The sequence below is a fragment of the Cinclus cinclus genome, chromosome 13 (assembly GCF_963662255.1).
Source record: "Cinclus cinclus chromosome 13, bCinCin1.1, whole genome shotgun sequence".
NCBI lineage: Eukaryota > Metazoa > Chordata > Aves > Passeriformes > Cinclidae > Cinclus > Cinclus cinclus.
The window spans coordinates 18,898,705-18,916,531 of record NC_085058.1 but is presented as its reverse complement, the minus strand read 5'-3'; the positions used below and the strand labels follow the sequence as shown (position 1 = coordinate 18,916,531).

General features: G+C 42.8%; 1 protein-coding gene across 1 annotated transcript in view; it reads right to left on the bottom strand.

Moving 5' to 3' along the window:
• LRRK1 (leucine rich repeat kinase 1) overlaps positions 1-17,308 on the bottom strand; it is a 68,902-nt gene extending 51,594 nt beyond the window's left edge. The window contains exons 1-2 of the mRNA XM_062501269.1: positions 17,162-17,308; positions 813-976 (exon numbers count right to left, since the gene is read on the bottom strand). Coding sequence (XP_062357253.1) covers positions 813-976; positions 17,162-17,228 — 231 coding nt within the window. The 5' untranslated portion in view covers positions 17,229-17,308. The remainder of the gene's footprint in view (positions 1-812; positions 977-17,161) is intronic.
• Between the last annotated feature and the right edge of the window lie 519 nt (positions 17,309-17,827).

Sequence of the window (17,827 nt, the reverse complement as noted above, 5' to 3'; positions counted from 1 at the left end):
GGGCAGAAGGCAGAGAAAGAACATTTCTAGAGCTGCATGGATTTATTTGTGCCCACGCCAAGGCATGGCCACTGTGGCTGTGGTTAATTAGGAATGTCAAAAACATTAGTGGTCATTGTCATCACTGTTGATAAATTTATTTTATTAATTTGTTGGGGTTTGTGTTATAGTTTTTTCTATGTTTTTATCATATAAGTGCCTGAGGCACGGAATGGTGAGTATAAACCCATTTTCATGGACCAACAGAAAAAGTATTTGCACAGCTCAGCTGCAAAATGCAGTACTACCTGTTTTGGAGATGGGCAGTATGACTGGGCTTGACATGCAGGGACCCTCCCAAAATAATCCCATCAGCTCTGTGCCAAGAGCAGGCTCAAAAAGAGGGCTCTGAAGGCAGAGCAGTGCAGAAGCTGGCACAGAGTTTGTAATAAAATTCCACACACAGGCAGCAAAATCTTCCCAGGGGGGTCATTAACCATCTTTGCACTGATGGGGAAATACATTCTTTGCAAAGTCTATAAACTGCTTCCTTTTTATGGGGAAAAATGCATTTCCCTGTTTTGGTGACCACAGCAGCAACCACCCCTCCTCACACAGCCTCCTGTTCCTGCAGACACTGCTCCCTGTGGTCTGTCTCATCTTCCTGATCTGTGTTTTCAAGGGCAAACTGTGTCCCTGAGCATGTTTCTGCAGAGCCACACACAACCAAGTGGATTTTCTCCACAAAAAAAAAACAACAGAAGACAACAGCATCTTGAAATTTTGGCAGCTCTGCCAATAAAATCTGAGAGAGAGCAGTAACCCAACCCAACCTTTTCTACTTGCAGTGCAGTTTCCTCACAGGACAGCCTAATCAACTCTTGTGCCTTGCTGGTGTCCCCAGCTTTGTAGGCATCCTGGATACTTTCTGTCACAGGGGTCTGGATGATGGAGACGTCTCCACTTGTGGACTGTTTGCCACCCATGTCCACAGTTCCTGCAGGAAAATCAGGAAAGAGAAGTCAGGGGGAAGTACCTGCTTTTTATTCATGCACAGCTGCAATGCCAGTGAATCATGGGAGTAAAAGAAGTTGGTGTTTTTCAATGAAATATTTACTGCACGCAATTACAAAACAAAAAATTAAAAAAACAATAAAAGAAAGTGATAAGATGTTAAAGTACTTCCCAACAGGGACATGAAACTGAGAGGGACAGCAAGTTCCCCAATGGCTCCCAGAGGTGGTTTCCAAAGGAAGACGTGGAAGCTCACACACATGGACCCTTCATCTGCCTGGCACATTCCTCCTCCTGCTGAGGAACCAGGGAAGAGAAGGAATTTCATGAGATTGGCACCTGCAGGAATTCTGACAAAGCCAGGAATCTGAAAGGCAAATCTAGTATTACTGGCCTTGCTTTAATCACACTTCACTTTTGACAACAGCCTGATAAAATCCCAGTGTCCTCCAGCATTTTCAATCAGAATTTTAGGCACATCTATGAGTGTGAAATAAAAGAAATTGGAAATATTTACTCTAAAAAAGAAAAATAGGTAGAAGGAGATTTTGCAAGATGCTCAGTGTCACCTTAATCAATTCTGGAGAATCTCCTAGACCAGACTTTCTTTTCCTAAATGGTGCCGGGAGCCAGAAGAACTTTTAAGTGTCAGAGATTAAAAGCTGCAGCCATTAGAGAAGATGCTTTGATGGGTGGCTAATGGCTAACGAGGCAGGCAGGAAGTCTCATACCAAACCATTCCCCAACTACCAGTACAGGGAAAGCTGCATTAAAGTCACTGAAATACAAGATGTTTTCAGGTCCACTCCTGAACAAGCAAGACAGAGGAAAAAAGCATTTTCCACTTGAAAACAAAATGCTTTTTCCTGCTAAAACATAATTAATTATTATTGCTTATTTGCAAATGGTTAAATAAAGCACTTAAGCCCACAGTTCTTCACATGTATTAGTAAGGATTTTTTTTTAAATAGACACATATGTCACACAGTGCCTAGTTTAATGCGGCCTGGAAAGAGAAGTAAATTTGGAGCAATCTATAACTGTCAGTAAATATCTTTGAATAGTGCAGTCTGAATCACCAGTAGGTTCTGACTAACACTTCTCATCAATTATTGAAACGAAGCTCAAATCACTCAGACATCAGAGACGCTCCAGAGATTTGTGCCATTAAAATGTGCCCTTACCAATAACCTTTCCCAGATGATGCAGAACATGTGAAGGAGAAGGAAGAGAAATCAAGGCCCATGAAAGTGGGATTAAATTACGGCACAATAAACAGCATCTCAGAATTCACATTAATGGGTGTAGTGCTTCCATAATTCTGTAATTTTAGGGAGTACATGGGAAAAGAAATTCTTCTGGAATTCGGTTCACTCTTTTAAAACAGACCACACACTTATAAGGGATTACTAAGAATATCAGACATGATTTAATTTTAATTTTCATGGACACCAAAGATAAGGAAAAAATGTTCTTAGCCAAGTATGTTTAAAGGATGATAGAAGGGAGAACTTTAAAGTAAAGTGGTTCTCCAGTCAAAACAACTCAGACCTGGACTAAGAAAATACAAAAAATACAGATCCAAGCAAACACTGCAGTTACTGGAAAAAGTAGCCTCCCCACTTGGCACCTGTGATGAAATCCTGAACCTAGAGAGAAGCTCTGGAATTCCCCTTGGAGGAAAAAATGCCACACACTGGAGATACAAAACAGCTGGAAAGCTCCTCAGCTTCCTGCTCAAAGGAGCCCAGCAAACCAGAGCTGACAGAGCAGAGCACCTTCAATTTGCTTCCTACAAATTCCAGAAAGGAGGGACAAATTTTGCTCAATTCCAGCCTCAGTCATGATTCTGGGGACTGTCACTCAAGGTCCACATGTGCAGCCATTCCAATTATAAAAGCACAGCCTTTCTGCCAAAGAATTGAGTAGGATCATCTCTCCTTGATTTTAAATTGTGGCCTAGGAGGGTGGAGGTACAAGGGTCTCCCAGTCAGAGATTCATCAGATCCTGGTGTCACATCCCCCTTGAGCAGAGAGGTCTCCAGCCAGCCTTCCACACACACAAATCCCCTTAAAGGAGAATTTTCCACCTCTTCTGCTGCAGCTGCCAGAGGAGCTGCCCCACTCAAACCAGCACAAGAAGGGTCACAGGGTTATAACTGAGGGAAGCAGCAACTCTGCCTGCTCAACCCTAATCCCAGGAACACTTCTGTGTTTTGCCAACACAAACACACAAAAGTTGTTTTGCGTTTTACTTCACAAAACAACTCGGCCAACATATTTGGCTTCCCCTTTGTAGTGCAATGGCTCAGTCACAACCCCTGGTGCCACTAGCACTGGAAGAACATAGGCTGGCCATGAGTTAGGTGTAGAATTCTGGGATCTCCAGGAATTGGAAGGTCACAGCTGGCTCCATACAGTTTATTCCCAGAAGAGTCTTCAGTATATTCATTTAGTCCTTAAACTCAATTTCAGTCTTGTTTCTGGCAGATTTTTATTGATCTAATAAAAACTTCTTAGTGTCTTAGTTTTGAATATTTTAATGTTCATCAAGTAGAATTCAATAAATGTTTCACTGAGTGTAAGAAATCTGGGCAATTCTACTGTTTGAAACCAAGATTTTTATATCAAATATCCTTGGCAGCAAGATAATGCTACCCATCTCTCAAATTTCTTACACCAAAACTTCCTTCTATGATTGCATTCTGCAGAGTAAATTGATCTCCTGCCTAAGGCCTGAGGGAAGAAACTGCCAAAGGTCCCCAGCAAAAAACAGTCCTTGTGAAAGGACTGAAAATCAACTGATTTCCTTGTGAAATCAACTGAAAGCCTGAAAAGAGCATAACTTATGAGATACAGATAAAAAAATTTGCCCTCAACCAACAGCTGTACTCACATGATGCTGTCAGATTTTAGTAAAACTTTCAGAGGTTAAATGAGAGAAGGTTGGCTATCCATTTCCAAATTCCCAAAAAAACACAGACGCCATCTAAGGCAGAGCATCTCATAAGCATCTCACCAATAAAATTACCCAGTTCACAGAAGACTTCCTGGTGACTTAGTAAATGATATATTGGCCTCTGAAATATTAGGGCAATGTAAGAATAAGCATGTTCTATAAGCTTAATTTATAATCACCAGTTTGGGGGGGGGGGGGGGGGGGAATGAGGAAAATTACATTTTACTGACTAAAGACTGTTTTATTTCTACAAGATGCATGACTGACCTATCATCAGCAGTGGCATTCATGTAGGCTGGGAATAAAGTTTTGCCAATACATGCACCAGCCATTTTTAGCAGAAATCTGGGCTGAAACCCAAAGAAATTCTGTTCTGCTTTTAACCTTACATGTCTCCTGCTCCTTGCCTGAGCTCTTCATGGCTTTCCTGTCAGAGCCACCTCACCCACACCCAGCCTTGATAGGAGAGCAATACTGGAGCTCAGTAACACTGAACCTCTGGTTTTGGACTTGATTATGTAACACGCTGAGCATCTGAGCCCAGATAGAGCAAAGTGCTTTTAATTCTTAGATTTTATGGGTTTAGGAACTGGCTTGTGCACATAGCACAACAGGATCTGTGTTTCTGCACAAGGCATATTGCTGTGTGCAAACCAGCACAGCAAAGGATGATATCGCAGCAGGACTTCTTGGATATTCCAGTGCTATCCAAGAAACTCCAGAAACTTTACACACCCAGAGCCATCTTTTTTAGTTTCTGCATTATTGCACACAGATCTGGGCAGTTGCTGTGCTGGCACAGATTTCTCTGAGAGCACTGCCCTAAAGCAGCACCAAAAAGCAGATAAATGAAGTCTGTTTGAAATGAGGAGGGTTCCTTTCTCTAATGCTTTTGAGCACCCATGAAAATAAAGCCATGGAGTTTATCCCCTAATATGCAGCCTCTGCATCTCTGCATCATATTTGTTTAATCTCTACATATATCCATGGCTCCTTTTTTTTTTCTTGCTTTCTACTAAAAAAGCTGCAAGCAAACCCAGGGCTGTTTGTGAGGGGAAAAGGGGAGGCATCTGCTGACACTAAAAATGCATCCATCATCTATTCCTCACACCACTTAACAGCCTGTACAAAAACAACTAACTTTGGGGTTGTTTCTATCTTGATTTCAATCATTTATACTTTGGAGCAACCTTTTATGTTTGGCTTTTTTGTAACAACCCTTTATAAAAGCTAAAGGCAAGACTAATTTTCTTTTAAAAAATATCCCAATGACGCCAGAGGTTATCAAAAAAAGGCAGTGTTATTTTATTGCCATTAAAAGGCCACAAGGTATCACTTTTAAAAGTGCAACAGACTGCTTACCCAGCTCAGAGAAACAAAATAAAATTAAGCTTTTTTTAGCAATAAAGAGTACAATGAGAATTTTAGGGTCATGTGTAGTTAGACCCTGTCACAGGCCTTATTATTACAGCAGGTGACAAAAAACCCTCTAAAATTTCTAAATTGACAGTTTGCCATTAGTAAAAGGGGAGGGTTTGCAGGTCAGTGCTGTGAATCAGCGAACAGCTACATAACAAAGCAGCACAATTCACAGATGATTATTGTCTTTATAGCCCAAATCATTGCATCTCTGACACATAAACTCACAAGAGTTTGTAAATGCTACATTAGGTCCTTTGATAACCAGCAGTTCCTTGCAACTAGGTAGGATGTTTTTATTTAGCAGAGGAAGATATAAATGAGATGCTTTACCAAGGATAAATCAGGAAGCTGACCTCCTCCCAGAAAGGAATTACAATAATAATACAACTTGAAAACAGCTACTGACCTTGTCATAATGTGTGCAGGTATTTCCAGAGACAGGAGCAAATCAAGCTGATGCTTTAACACAGCATCCCACCAAGCAATGGTCAATTCAGCTATTAATTCCTGGGACTGATAACCACCCACCTCTGCTCCAGCACCAGCAGCTCCTGCAGTGGCCACTGGATGGAATGGCTGGCTGGCTGCTCCTTTGTCTGAATTAACTACCACAGTTTAGCCTTGACAGATATTTTCATCTCCACGTCCCATTACAATGAAATCCAAGCCTCTGGTGCAGAGGATGTGGGGATGGGGGTGGGCAGGGAGGTTGCCTCTCTGGGCTCAGCTCAGACATTAATTCCTCAACAGCACCAGATGGCTACAGCTAACCTGCACCAGCTTAATCTTTTGCCATTTTGACTTCTGAGCGCTGCCATAGCAGAAGTAAAAAATAGGACAGGGATGAGCTTGGAGATGTGCTGAATATTTAAAGCGAGCACCTCCAAACACTCCAAAACTCACTGGTGTCACTGAATATTTTTCAATACAATTCCACAAAAGCTCTGCCGAGCTGGTTTGCAAAATTAATGGAAAGCCATGTTATTTCTGAGTTTCTGCAACAGACTCATGCATCTTGTGATGCTTTGGAAAATTTCAGGCTAACAAACTGAGCAGCAGCCAACGGGAAGCCCTCAGTGATTTCAAAGGATGATGGATCTGCCCTAAATTGCACTTTCCATTTAGATGGGTAAGAAAAATTTTCAGTCCTCTGGAAATTTTTTAGATACTGAAAATCTCATCCCCAACCAGGAAGAAAACACAAAACCCTGTATTCTTAAATAAAAAATAAAGAAATAATTTTTTTCAGTCAGCCCAAGTAGGTAAAAATGCTTTATGAAACAAAGATATCTTTTGTGTTCCTTCTTTAATTAGCTGACACTTCAAGATTTCCTTTAAAAAAAAAAAGAAGTTAAAGATTTTTTCATTCATTTCATTCATTCATTTCTTAGAAGATAAAGCCACAGACCAAAATCTCTTGTGTCCCCCCACCTGCCCAGACTGCCAGAACCTGCCTCAAAACCATCCTGCAGCAAGAAGACAGTGAATTGCTTCACCTTTTCTCAGACTGAGGTGAAATATGTGGCTCAACCAATTCTGCTTTAAAGTGTTCCTGTCAGGATTCAAAAATGGCCAGAACTATCAATAAAACCCTCTGTGAGAAGACACTGAGAACAAGATGGTTTAACTGGGAAGTTCTAAATTCCCACGAGAGAGTCTGTGCCAGAACTGGATCATGGCCCCTCTGACCCCAATTAATATTTCCCACAACAGGTGGGATGTGCCAGCTTCTCAGGACAGTGGGAGCCCTCCACACTTTCTGCCTATTTCCTGTGGTTCCATTTCCCCCAAACATCCATTATTTCAGCTAATTAAAGGAGTGGCTCTGCACTAAGCTCTGCCTGCCAAAGGCACTGGAAAAGATGATGTACTAAGCACAAAAGCCACCCACATCTACAACAGAGCTCACAATCAATGTTCACTGCCCCAAAAAGAGACTTAAAACCCCAAAAGAAACTAGATATGAAACACAGAGTAATGCTTCAAAGGCAAAAATCCAGCACTGAAGGGATCTTTTTCATTATTATTGCAGATACTGGAAGTATTTTGAAATTGTTTACATGCCAGCACCACACATGCATCGTGCTGATCTGCACTGAACATTTTCCAGCAAGCACCCAGGGCGCGCTGACAATTTTAGGTACAGTTGTGTAAAGTGAACAATTATCACCAGAATCATTGGAAATTTTCTATTTATAACACTTTTAACCTGCAAGGAAAAAAAACCATTTGCTAATGCAAGCCTGAAAGGAAAATATGAAGTCCTGGGTGGAAAAATGCTCTGGATTCCTGCCTTTTCACTGGGCTCCAGAATGGAATTATGAGAAACAGACGCCTCCAAAGGCTTTAGCTCCACACTTACACAATCATTTCTTCATCATCCAGGATAATGAGGGAAGAGGGAACAGAAAAGCCTCAAATCCTGGTAACACTGGGATTCAGCAGTATCTGGGCAGTGCCAGCACTGCCAGATCTGGGAAGGCTCCTGCATTTGTGTATGCACCTTCCAAATTCCTGGGACTCGGAGAATTGTTTGTATTGTCCAAGAAGTTAAAATGGAACTGGGTTATTCTTTGCAGAAGTACAAAAGAGGCTGCACAAAGGCACTACAAGGCAATGGGGTCAGAGAGAGCACACAGAATTACACTGGCATATGAGTGCCAGAACAAACCCATCATGGCACTGTGCAAACCATGCTGGAAAGTGCAGAACAGATACAGAGTCACTAATGATAGCTGCAGCTATCCATGGAAAAGGAACCAGAGACTGAGACAAGCAAGAGGACAGGATGTTCTCCACTGGTTGCTTGTGAGGTGCAACTCCACTTCCACTGCTCTGGGCTGTACCTGGTGGGAGAGGAGCAGGACTGTGATTCCCTCTGGGCAGGGAGGGAATGTGGCAGGGATGTCCTCCAGGAAGCATAGGACACAGACTGCCTCTCACAGAAGGTGGGAAAACCCCCCATTCCTCCAGCAATGCCCTCTTTGGGTTCAAAGGGTCAGCAAAACCCAGAAAGAACAGCAATGCTGTGAACTTTCACCCCCAAAGAGAAGCTATTGAGAGCTCCAAATAGCCAGAGAGTTGCTGTATTGAAAATACCAGTGACTCAGCTCTGGAGTGAAAGTTTCTATTTTTGTCTTTTGGCCTTAGTGATTTGGTTCCCATCCTACAGCTTGAATCATTCAGAAATGTGCTTCTGCAGGGAAGGCCAGCTATGCCACTCTTGCTTTCCAAATTTTAAACTGGAAGATATACATTAAGCATACAGAGGTATGACAACACTTTTGGATTTTCTTTGTGTTCCTTTCCAGGCATGGCTGGAAAGGGAGGATTGTTAAATGATGAAAGGTGTCTCCAGTGAGACAATTCCTGTCCAACTGAATTAAATATTATAGCCATGAAACCAAACCAAAACTGGATTTAATTTTCAACTCCACAAAATAAAATTTCATGGCTAACTTTCTTCTTTCCTTTTCCCTAATATTCGAGATTTCACCAGAAGGGAAAAAAAAATCCCACATGCCAGTGTTTCTCTCAGAGAAACAATTTGCTCAAAATTCTTCCTCTAAAAGAATTAAAACATTAATTATCAACACTGGGGAAGCACCAACTCATGGCCAGCCCACTTCAGCTACTTAGACATATATTTAAAACTTGCTTTAGAAAGAAGCAAATGCTTTTAGCCCCAGCTGTGAGAGGCTATGTGTGGAGGGCTCACGAGGGATTTGCTGTGTGTGAGTAAGAGGAAGATGGGCCCAAGGTCTCTGCCCAAATCTTTTACCAGCTCCACCAAAGACACATCCAGCCATCCCACACCTTCTCTGAGTTGGGAAAAGCAGCTCCTAAGCTTGTGCTTCACTTTATTAACACATGTAAACACCTTCCTCAATGGAAAACCCATTTACAGCACTGCAACCCCACTGCTGGTCAAAAACAAGAGCACAGAAGCAGCCAAAATCTGTCTCTCCAGAAAGACATAAGGTGTAGGAGTGTGACACGAGGACACTGACCCACACATTCCTTCCAGCTACTTTGACTAAAGTTTGGAGAATGACAGAATATTTTTTATTAAAAAACCTGACAGATGCAGGAGACACATCTAAAGGAAGCCTTTCAAGAGATTTGAGGGGGCAACCATCCCACACAGCAAAATCCAAGTTTAGTACATGTTAGACACAGTTCAATGAGCTTCTTTACTGTGCCTGCTTGACTAATAAAATACTCCTTGCTATCCCCACTTCTCATTTATTTTATAAGACACATAACCACTCTGGATCAGTTTAAGTAGAAGTGTTGCATGCGGAGAAAAAGAAAATGCAATCAAGATATTGGATATGGTTGGCATCAAGAGACTTGAAGGAACAATTTGGCAACAGCAGAGCCAAGGGAAGTGCAGAGATGGGAAGAGCACCAGGGATGGATAGATTTTCTTTCTGGAAAAGAAAACAAAAATTCACACAAAACAGTGAAGAAACTGGGGCTTCACTCCAGCTTCTACTGAACTCAATGTGAGCACTTCCCACTTCAGACTCTTCTTCCACAGGAGTCAGAGACATCCTGGTTTCCAGGACAGACTGGCTCTGAGGGAGGACTGCCTAAACAGCTGTGTCTGGAGCAGAAGAGAAACCTGATGGAAAGTTTTCTGCTGTTGGCCCAGAGTGTCACCAAAGCTTTAATGGGGACACAAAAAAAAAACAAACATAAAACCTTCCCCTACTTGTGACAAAACCTACAAGTGGCAGAAATGCCTCCTTTAGCAGGGAGGTATTTTGTCTTCCTGGTGCTTGGGAAAATCAGCACCCATTTCAGTGAAGGGAGGACAAGGACTCTGCCTGGGAGGCTCCTCTGTCCATGTTGTGACCCTGCTGCAGCTCACAGCATTTTTGGATGTCCACTCCAAGGCAAAGACAGCAAAAGGAGGCAGCGCACAGTTCATCCCCTTCCCACCAAGCTTTGACAAACTCTGATCCATTGCATCCAAGGACCTGGTCCTGTCCATGCAAATGGCTTTGATTTGGCATCTTTTATTCCCACCCTGCCGCTGTGTGAAAGGTCCAAGGTGCAAAACATGAGAGAATTATAGTCAGGATTACAAGCTCACTTAAGGAGCCAGGCTCTTTTGTTTTCCAGGCTATGTATGAGATCTGAAAAGGGATCCTGTCCATTAGTGTTGTAAAGAAACAAATAAAATGTTCCTGTTTGATGCCAAAATAAAAGCATTTTCAAAGGCTCTTTGATGTGAAAGACAGAAAGATGTGCAGGCAGATTCTGGAGGAGGTCTTGTCTTCAGCAATTACCAGCACTCTTTTTGAATCCTACTCCCCAGATAGAACTTTTATATGAAATAGATAATCATGCTGCAGAGTGTATCAGTTCTAAACCTTGTGGCTTTTCAATTAAGCAGCAATAACCTCCAGTCCAAAAACTCCTTAACCAAGGCAGGAGTAAAACAAACAACCCCCAAAACCAATTAACTGCAGGTGAAGCAATTCCAAAGACATACTTGCTTTTAAAGGATTTCATTTTGAGCTCTTCTCAGATAGCCATGCCAGTTTTCCAAGCAATATTTTGATCATTAAAACAAGAAGTGATGCAATTTCCACAGTGACCACAAACATACCAAGAATATTTGAGCTAAATTTATCCAGACTTCTTGTTTGAGTCACTGCTTTGGTTCGTTATTTTTTCATGCTTTTCAGCTATGCACAGAGAGGAGTTGGGGACAGCCTGGGACTGAGTTTTCCCCAGCAGTATGTGAAATGCCAGCCTTTATTCCTGGGAGCCACACATGGACTATTAGAGAGGAAATGAAGCTGCTCCCCCAGCTCCTAGCCCCAGGTCCCTGCTCCTTCCTACCACTCTTCCTGTGGCACACTGACCCTTTCCCTCACCCCTGGGTGACATTACTGGGGCTTGTCTTTGCAGATGAGAAGTTCATGAAGCTCACCAGGGATCTGCTGCCCTCTCCAGCTGCAGAGGGAGAGCCAAAAGAGAGGATCTGCCCCAGGTTTCCCACTGTGCAACTCCATGGCAGACCCCAAGTCCTGCCAGCAACAAGAACTGCTGACTCCCAGAGCCCCTCTGACTGCAGAAGGGCTTTTGGAAGGGTGAGAGCCTTCCAAAACTTAAAGACTTTTTAAATACGTCCTCTAAAGTGAGGGCAAGGCACAAATTAAAAAATATTGAGACACTTCTGTTGTGAAAATATCAGCAGCTTACATAAAAGAGCTGCTGCTGTGGTGATACATAATCATGCAAATAAGCAATTGCTGACCCACTAATGAGCACACAGACTTGGATTAAGGGAAGGAATTAAATATCAGCCTGACTTGATGTAAAATCTGAAACAGAACCTATTAAGATACAGACTTCATGGTTGAGTCACCATCCCTGGGGGGGTTTTAAAAGCTGTGTGGATGTGGCACTTGGGGACATGGTTTAATGGTGGGCTTGGCAGTGCTGGGGGAACAGTGGGACTCGGTGACCTTAAAGGTCTTTTCCAGCCTTAAAAATTCCATGATTCTATGATTTTATATAGCAGATTGGGAGTTGAATTGTGTAAAATCCACCCCCCCCTCTCCTTATCTGCAATGCAAACAGTTCTCCCCAGCTCACTGACTGCTGCAAGCACAGTCCTGGCAGCCCCATTATTGATCAGAGCAGTGAAAAACAAACAAACCACAGGCTTAATGCTGCAAGGATCCCTGAAGATCCCATTATGTCAGTGCAGAGAATTTAATGGGTTTTGGATAAGGCTCCCATAGGCTCTGGGGAGGATAAAACCCCATAATTCACAGCATTTTCTTAATGCAAGTATAAAATCACCTGCAACATCTCTGTCAAAACAGTCCATCAATTACAGGCCTTGTAAAGACTGTGTTGGTGTGAACACTATCAATTGCTTTTTTCCCCACTGAAACAGAGGACAGCAGTTCCATGACCCCAAAATTAACCCTCACCTGAAAGCTCCCTCATACATCAGACCTCAGGAACATTGTAAAGAACTCCTTGTGTAAAAGTTCTAAGGGCAGAAGATTTTCTTCATTACCTTATTACCTTATCTTTGGTTTTTTCCAGGCTTCTTGATAGAGTTGTCATAAGTTACAGTTCAATGTAATACACCACAAATACATTTTAACATGAAGGTGTAAAAATAAAGCTTTACAGCTTTATTAAAGCAGATAATTCCAGATGCAGTTCAAAGAAAGATCAGTGTTTTACTGCTGCCTGTAAATCAAACTGAGTCTCTCTGCTCAGTTAACTTCCCAAGGTCTTTGCTGCACCACTGGCTCTCCCAGCAGCTCTACCCTCCTTGACACAGCCCTCAAGTTCAAGAGCAGGCTGGCTTTGATGGTTTTTGTCAGGAAAAATCATAAATGCCTCACCATTCCTTGCCCCTTTTGGAAATGGAGGTTGGGTTTGGAGAGATGTTGTAACACCCAGCCCTGCACAGGAGGGCAGGTTTAACCACAGGCATGTTCAGCTGCAGACCAGCCTTCCGCAGGAGCCCTTGGCCCCCTGTGAAGTTGCACCACTTCTGTATGAAGAGTTTATTTAAATATTTAAAAATACAAGCCTATTACTGCCTTACTGGTGTACTTCCTATTCCTGCTGAGCATTTCCTACTTCTCCTTCTGCAGGGCACTCTGCAGTGAGACTGACTCACATACAAAACCTGTTCTATTTTCTGCTTTTCTAGTTCATAGGAACCCTTTCAGTTTGCTGTTTAGATTCAAATTTACTCAGAGCTTAACAAGCAGGAAGAATATCAGAAAACCTTCAAGACTGATTTAGTCTGATTATGGAGAAGTTCACACGACTGACACAATTTGCAGCTCTCCAGTGCTCTTTGTGTGTTCAGTTCACCTCCCAGATCCTCTCCTTGTCCTTCTCACCCCACACTGTCATAAAACACTCAGGGCAATGTTACTAGAGGGTGATGTGTGGATGGAAAAAGCAGGACAGAGGCTGTGAGTACTTTTCCCCTGTTATGCAGCACAATGTGCCCCAAGGCCCAGCTGCTGGTCCTGTCCCCACACACAGCTGATGGGAAGGTTTTAAAGTTTGCATGATGATTTCATTAGGTCAGTGGTGCTGATTTTCCCTTCCTCCTCTATTCAGCAGGAAAGATTTTTAAACAAAGTTATTCATGTTGCAAATTCCTGCCCTTCACATTTAAGACAACAACGGTGCAGAACTGTGAGGAAATCACAGAATCAGAGATCAGGCTGAGTTGGAAGGGACACATCAGGACCATTCAGTCCACCTCTACACATATCCTGCCCTGATGCCATTCAGGAGCAAAGCTGGAGGCACAAAGTGTGTCCCAGGAAGACAAACTGCTCCATTTGCCCTTGGCCAACCTTGAACTGCCACCACTCAAACTGCTGTGAAAATTTCCCTATAAAATTGCACTTGCTCCTGAGCAGTCCCTCTTGTCTTTGACTTTTCCAATTCAACCCTTAGTCACACCAGAGCCTTTTCCAGGATTCAGGAAGCAGCAGGACAGGAAGCAGCTCTCCCTGTGAGTCTGAGCTGAGCCATGGCCTAGCAGGGGTTGCAAGGTCACTGCCATTGTGGGCAGCTTGTTTCTGAAAAGATAGAAAGTCCTGTGAGCTGCAGGGTCACCACAGCACTGGCAAAGCATAGCTTTAGGGACTTCTGGTCCACTACAACTGACAACTTGAGTCACGTGTTCTGGTTATTTGTTTGGACCCTCATGTAATATTTAGGTGCTTTTCCAGGCACACTATCCATGTCCATCTGTGCTTCCCTGGACAGTGGAAAGTCTCCAAGGTACAACTGATTTGCCTCAAAAGAAGTTGTCAAGGTGAACATAGTTAATATCTGCAAAGCAACTATAAAGTTTCAGGCAGTTTTCCTTGCATTGTTGTCCCTAATTATGTGATGTTAGACACCTTCCACCATAACACCCCTCTTCAGTGCTCATTTCTAGATTTAGCAGGAGAGAAGAGACACCCTCTGGCACATCTGAAGGATAATCCAATCCCACCTCTGAGACACACCAGTGGCATATGAATGCTCTGTGACTTTGAATAAAATTCACAGTAAGGAGGAGATAAGCTTTTAACAAAGTACCCTTAGGTTTCAGAATACAATGACTGTTCTCCTACACCTCTGAGGAACTGTCTCCCATAAAACCATGCAAGAATTAAATCCTAGCTGTGAAATTTTGTAAGATTCAGAGAAATCAATCAGCCCATAGAAAGGCGATGCATGCTTTTCTACACATTCATAAAGTGATGCCTTTGGGCTTCCATAGTGCTTCCTACAAAATTCACATCGTGCCACCTCCTCTGTATTATGCAGAGCTCTTTAACCAAGTTTTTTTAAAAGAACAAACCCTGTACTTCATGAAAGACTGCAGCCACCCTCATATCCCTGCTCAGTTTCTTTTAATTAGGACAAGACGAAGAAATCCAGGAGAGGGGAAGCAGGGTTTGAGGAGGCAAGGGAGATGCTGAGGGCACCCAAAAGGGAGTCTCATCCTGAGCTCTGGTGACAAATCCCCTCCAAGGGCTCGGTCAGCACCACCAAGTCAAGCCCAGCCCCATCCCCAGAGGGCAGAGAGGATCCAGTTCTGACACACAGTTCACCCACTCGTGGGAAAAGCTGGTATCCTGCTGGGACACAGGAAGATAGATCACTGGCAACCAGGAAGAACAGCCGAAGAGACACCTGAGCAAGGTGAGCCCCTGCAGCCTATGTTACATTTTCTAACTAACAAGGATGCTCTCAACCTTTTCTTCATATACAATTGGCCAGGGCTTTATAGCTGCCAGGAAAAAAAAATTCCTAAAAATCCTAAGGCTTCAGATAATGAAGGTGCACAGGAATGAGCTGGAAGGTGCCTCCAGCCCTGCTGATCCAACTGACCCATCCCAGAGCCCCCGGCACCACCGTGCTCTGGTTAAACCCCCCACAGCCACATGCCAGTCCCTGCTGTCCAAAAAAAAGAAAGATTCCAAACTCTGTCCGTTAATGAGGTCATCAGTATTAAAGAAGTGATCCGAGATCTCACTTCCCTTCCCAGCACCTCCAGCTGAATGGGAGCAGGAGGCTGCATCCACAGTACAGGGGTGTAAACAATGGGAGGCTGAGTGAGTCACTGTGTTCCTGCTCCAGCCCCTGCAACGGGATCCGAGAGCAGAACAAGGACCAGCTCACTCAGGGAGTGGACTAGTTAGCTCATGACAATCGTTCTTGGCAGGACCCACACAATCCTGAAATAACAATGAGTTTAAGCATGTACAACACCCTTATAAAGAGCAAATCCACCAAGGCAGTATTGGTGCTTTGTACAGGGATCTTAAGTTTAAAAGGATCCCTTTCCCAACACTGTAGACTACTCTAATGTAACCCAGATATATCCACACAGAAGAGTCTACCAGTGAGATTTGCATGCTTCCACCTAACCAGTTTAACTGAACAGAATTGCATAACAGCAACGTGTAATAAAGTTCTCAGAAAAAAAAAAAACTGAACTCAAAATGTAGAAAATATACTATTCCACTTTCCACTTCATTATTCAATCTTACAATAGTTTATTTACTGTCTCTTTGAACAGTGAGAAAACTTGTCAGATCACTACTGCAGAACAAAAATCTAGCAATTCTGAACCATTAGCGCAGATTAAAATTCTTTTCATGGTTTATATCTTAGTATTCAAGTGGAGATAATTTCTTCCAGAGAGAAACTCAGAAGGCAGAATTTAAGAATTTTAAGAATATTCAATAACTAAGTGTTACAGAAAGCTACAATGCTAATTACCAAAAGCAAACAGAAAAATCAGTATCACAGAACAAGCAGAATACGTACGGAGAAAGGAAAGAGTTCCCAGAGCTCCCTGTGACGCTGATGAGAAACGTCTTCAAACAAGACAAGGAGGCCTCTGAATAAACTATCAGGTTTTGCTTCATAGTTGCTGATAAAATCCAAAATAAGGCTGCAAAAACATTAGCTTCTGCTGGAGCCTGCTTACTCACTACAAAGCGTCAAACACACCTTCTTCCCACACTTCAAACGCAGATGCTGCCTCCTAATGAAGCACTTGCTGCAAGGGGGGAACACCGTTATACAAGAACAGGAGGCTATTTCTTGCTGCAGAAACATAGCTGGGGTTTGACTCAGAGAAAGGCAGCAGTGCCTGGGAGCTGAGGGTTGCAGTGAGAGAAACCATCCAAAAATAATTTGCCTGCTTAGGAAAAAAAAAAAAAAATCACAGGAAGCAACCTGAAGCATATGTCCCTTCCAAAAGGGGAATTTCTTTATTACATAAACACAAACCTTCTAATCTAGCTCAACATGAAATCACTGAAAGCCACTGAAGTGGAGCTGCGGGTAAAACTGGAGCAGTTAATATCTGTTCAGGCTGAGAAGAGATGTTCTGATTTTAGCAGCTTTCATACCCTGAATACCCATTGCATCAGTGACTGGGAACATATTTGCATTCACACACTGAAAAAGCACAGATCTTGTAAAACATATTTAGGAACTGGTGAGACATGATACCTATATTGACTAATTCTGTAGGCCTTTGGAGAACATCCATCTTTGGGGGAAGGCTATTCTTACCACCTTCATAGTTCAACACCACTCTCCCTGGAAGTAAAATTCCTTGTTCCAGACTGTAAATTTTCAAAGATTAGGACTCAAAAAACTTTCACATTTTTAAACTTCATCAAAGCCCAGAGGCAGCTGGCTACTGAGTTCTTAGAACCTTTTGTTCCCAATCTGAACAGGAAAGAAATGAATCCTCCTATTTACCATTTTGTGGATCCATGTTGCCCTCCCTGCAAACAGCGGATTCCTCCGTTCCCACACACCAGTACATTCTGGGTCGCAGTTGTGAAGGTCCCACAGACAAACTTTCCACAGCACTTCAGAGAGAGCAGTGTTGTCAGAACTGGATGATCCCCATCACATGAATGCAGGAGCAGAGGCTGCTAGTGAGCACCATCCTGAAGAAACATATTTTATTCTGTTTAAAAATAAACAACAAAACAAATTAATCGTTCTGCTACAGAAATAGTGAGATGTTCATTCCTCCCCACTATTAGCACCACTGTCCAAATGTCACACTGCAGAAATACATCATCCCATAAGTACAATTATTTTCATAATAGCTTTGGTAAGAGCATAACATGAATTAACAGAGGGGACTAACAATCTCTGCACTACAGAAAGATAATGTTCCTAATTTTTCACCACTAAAGCTACTCAGTCTCTGGGCAGAGGACATGGGGGTGGGCAAGGGTCACAGCTGCAGTTTCAGATTCTCCACAAGCTGGTGTAAAGGCAGACCATTGAAACCCTGCAGTGCAGCTGGAAAAATCCTAAATGCAACCTCAAAACCTCTCCCATCCACAGAGACAACCACAGCTTTTGCAAGACTGTGAGAAACTGAAAAATACTGATGTGGTTACTGAGATA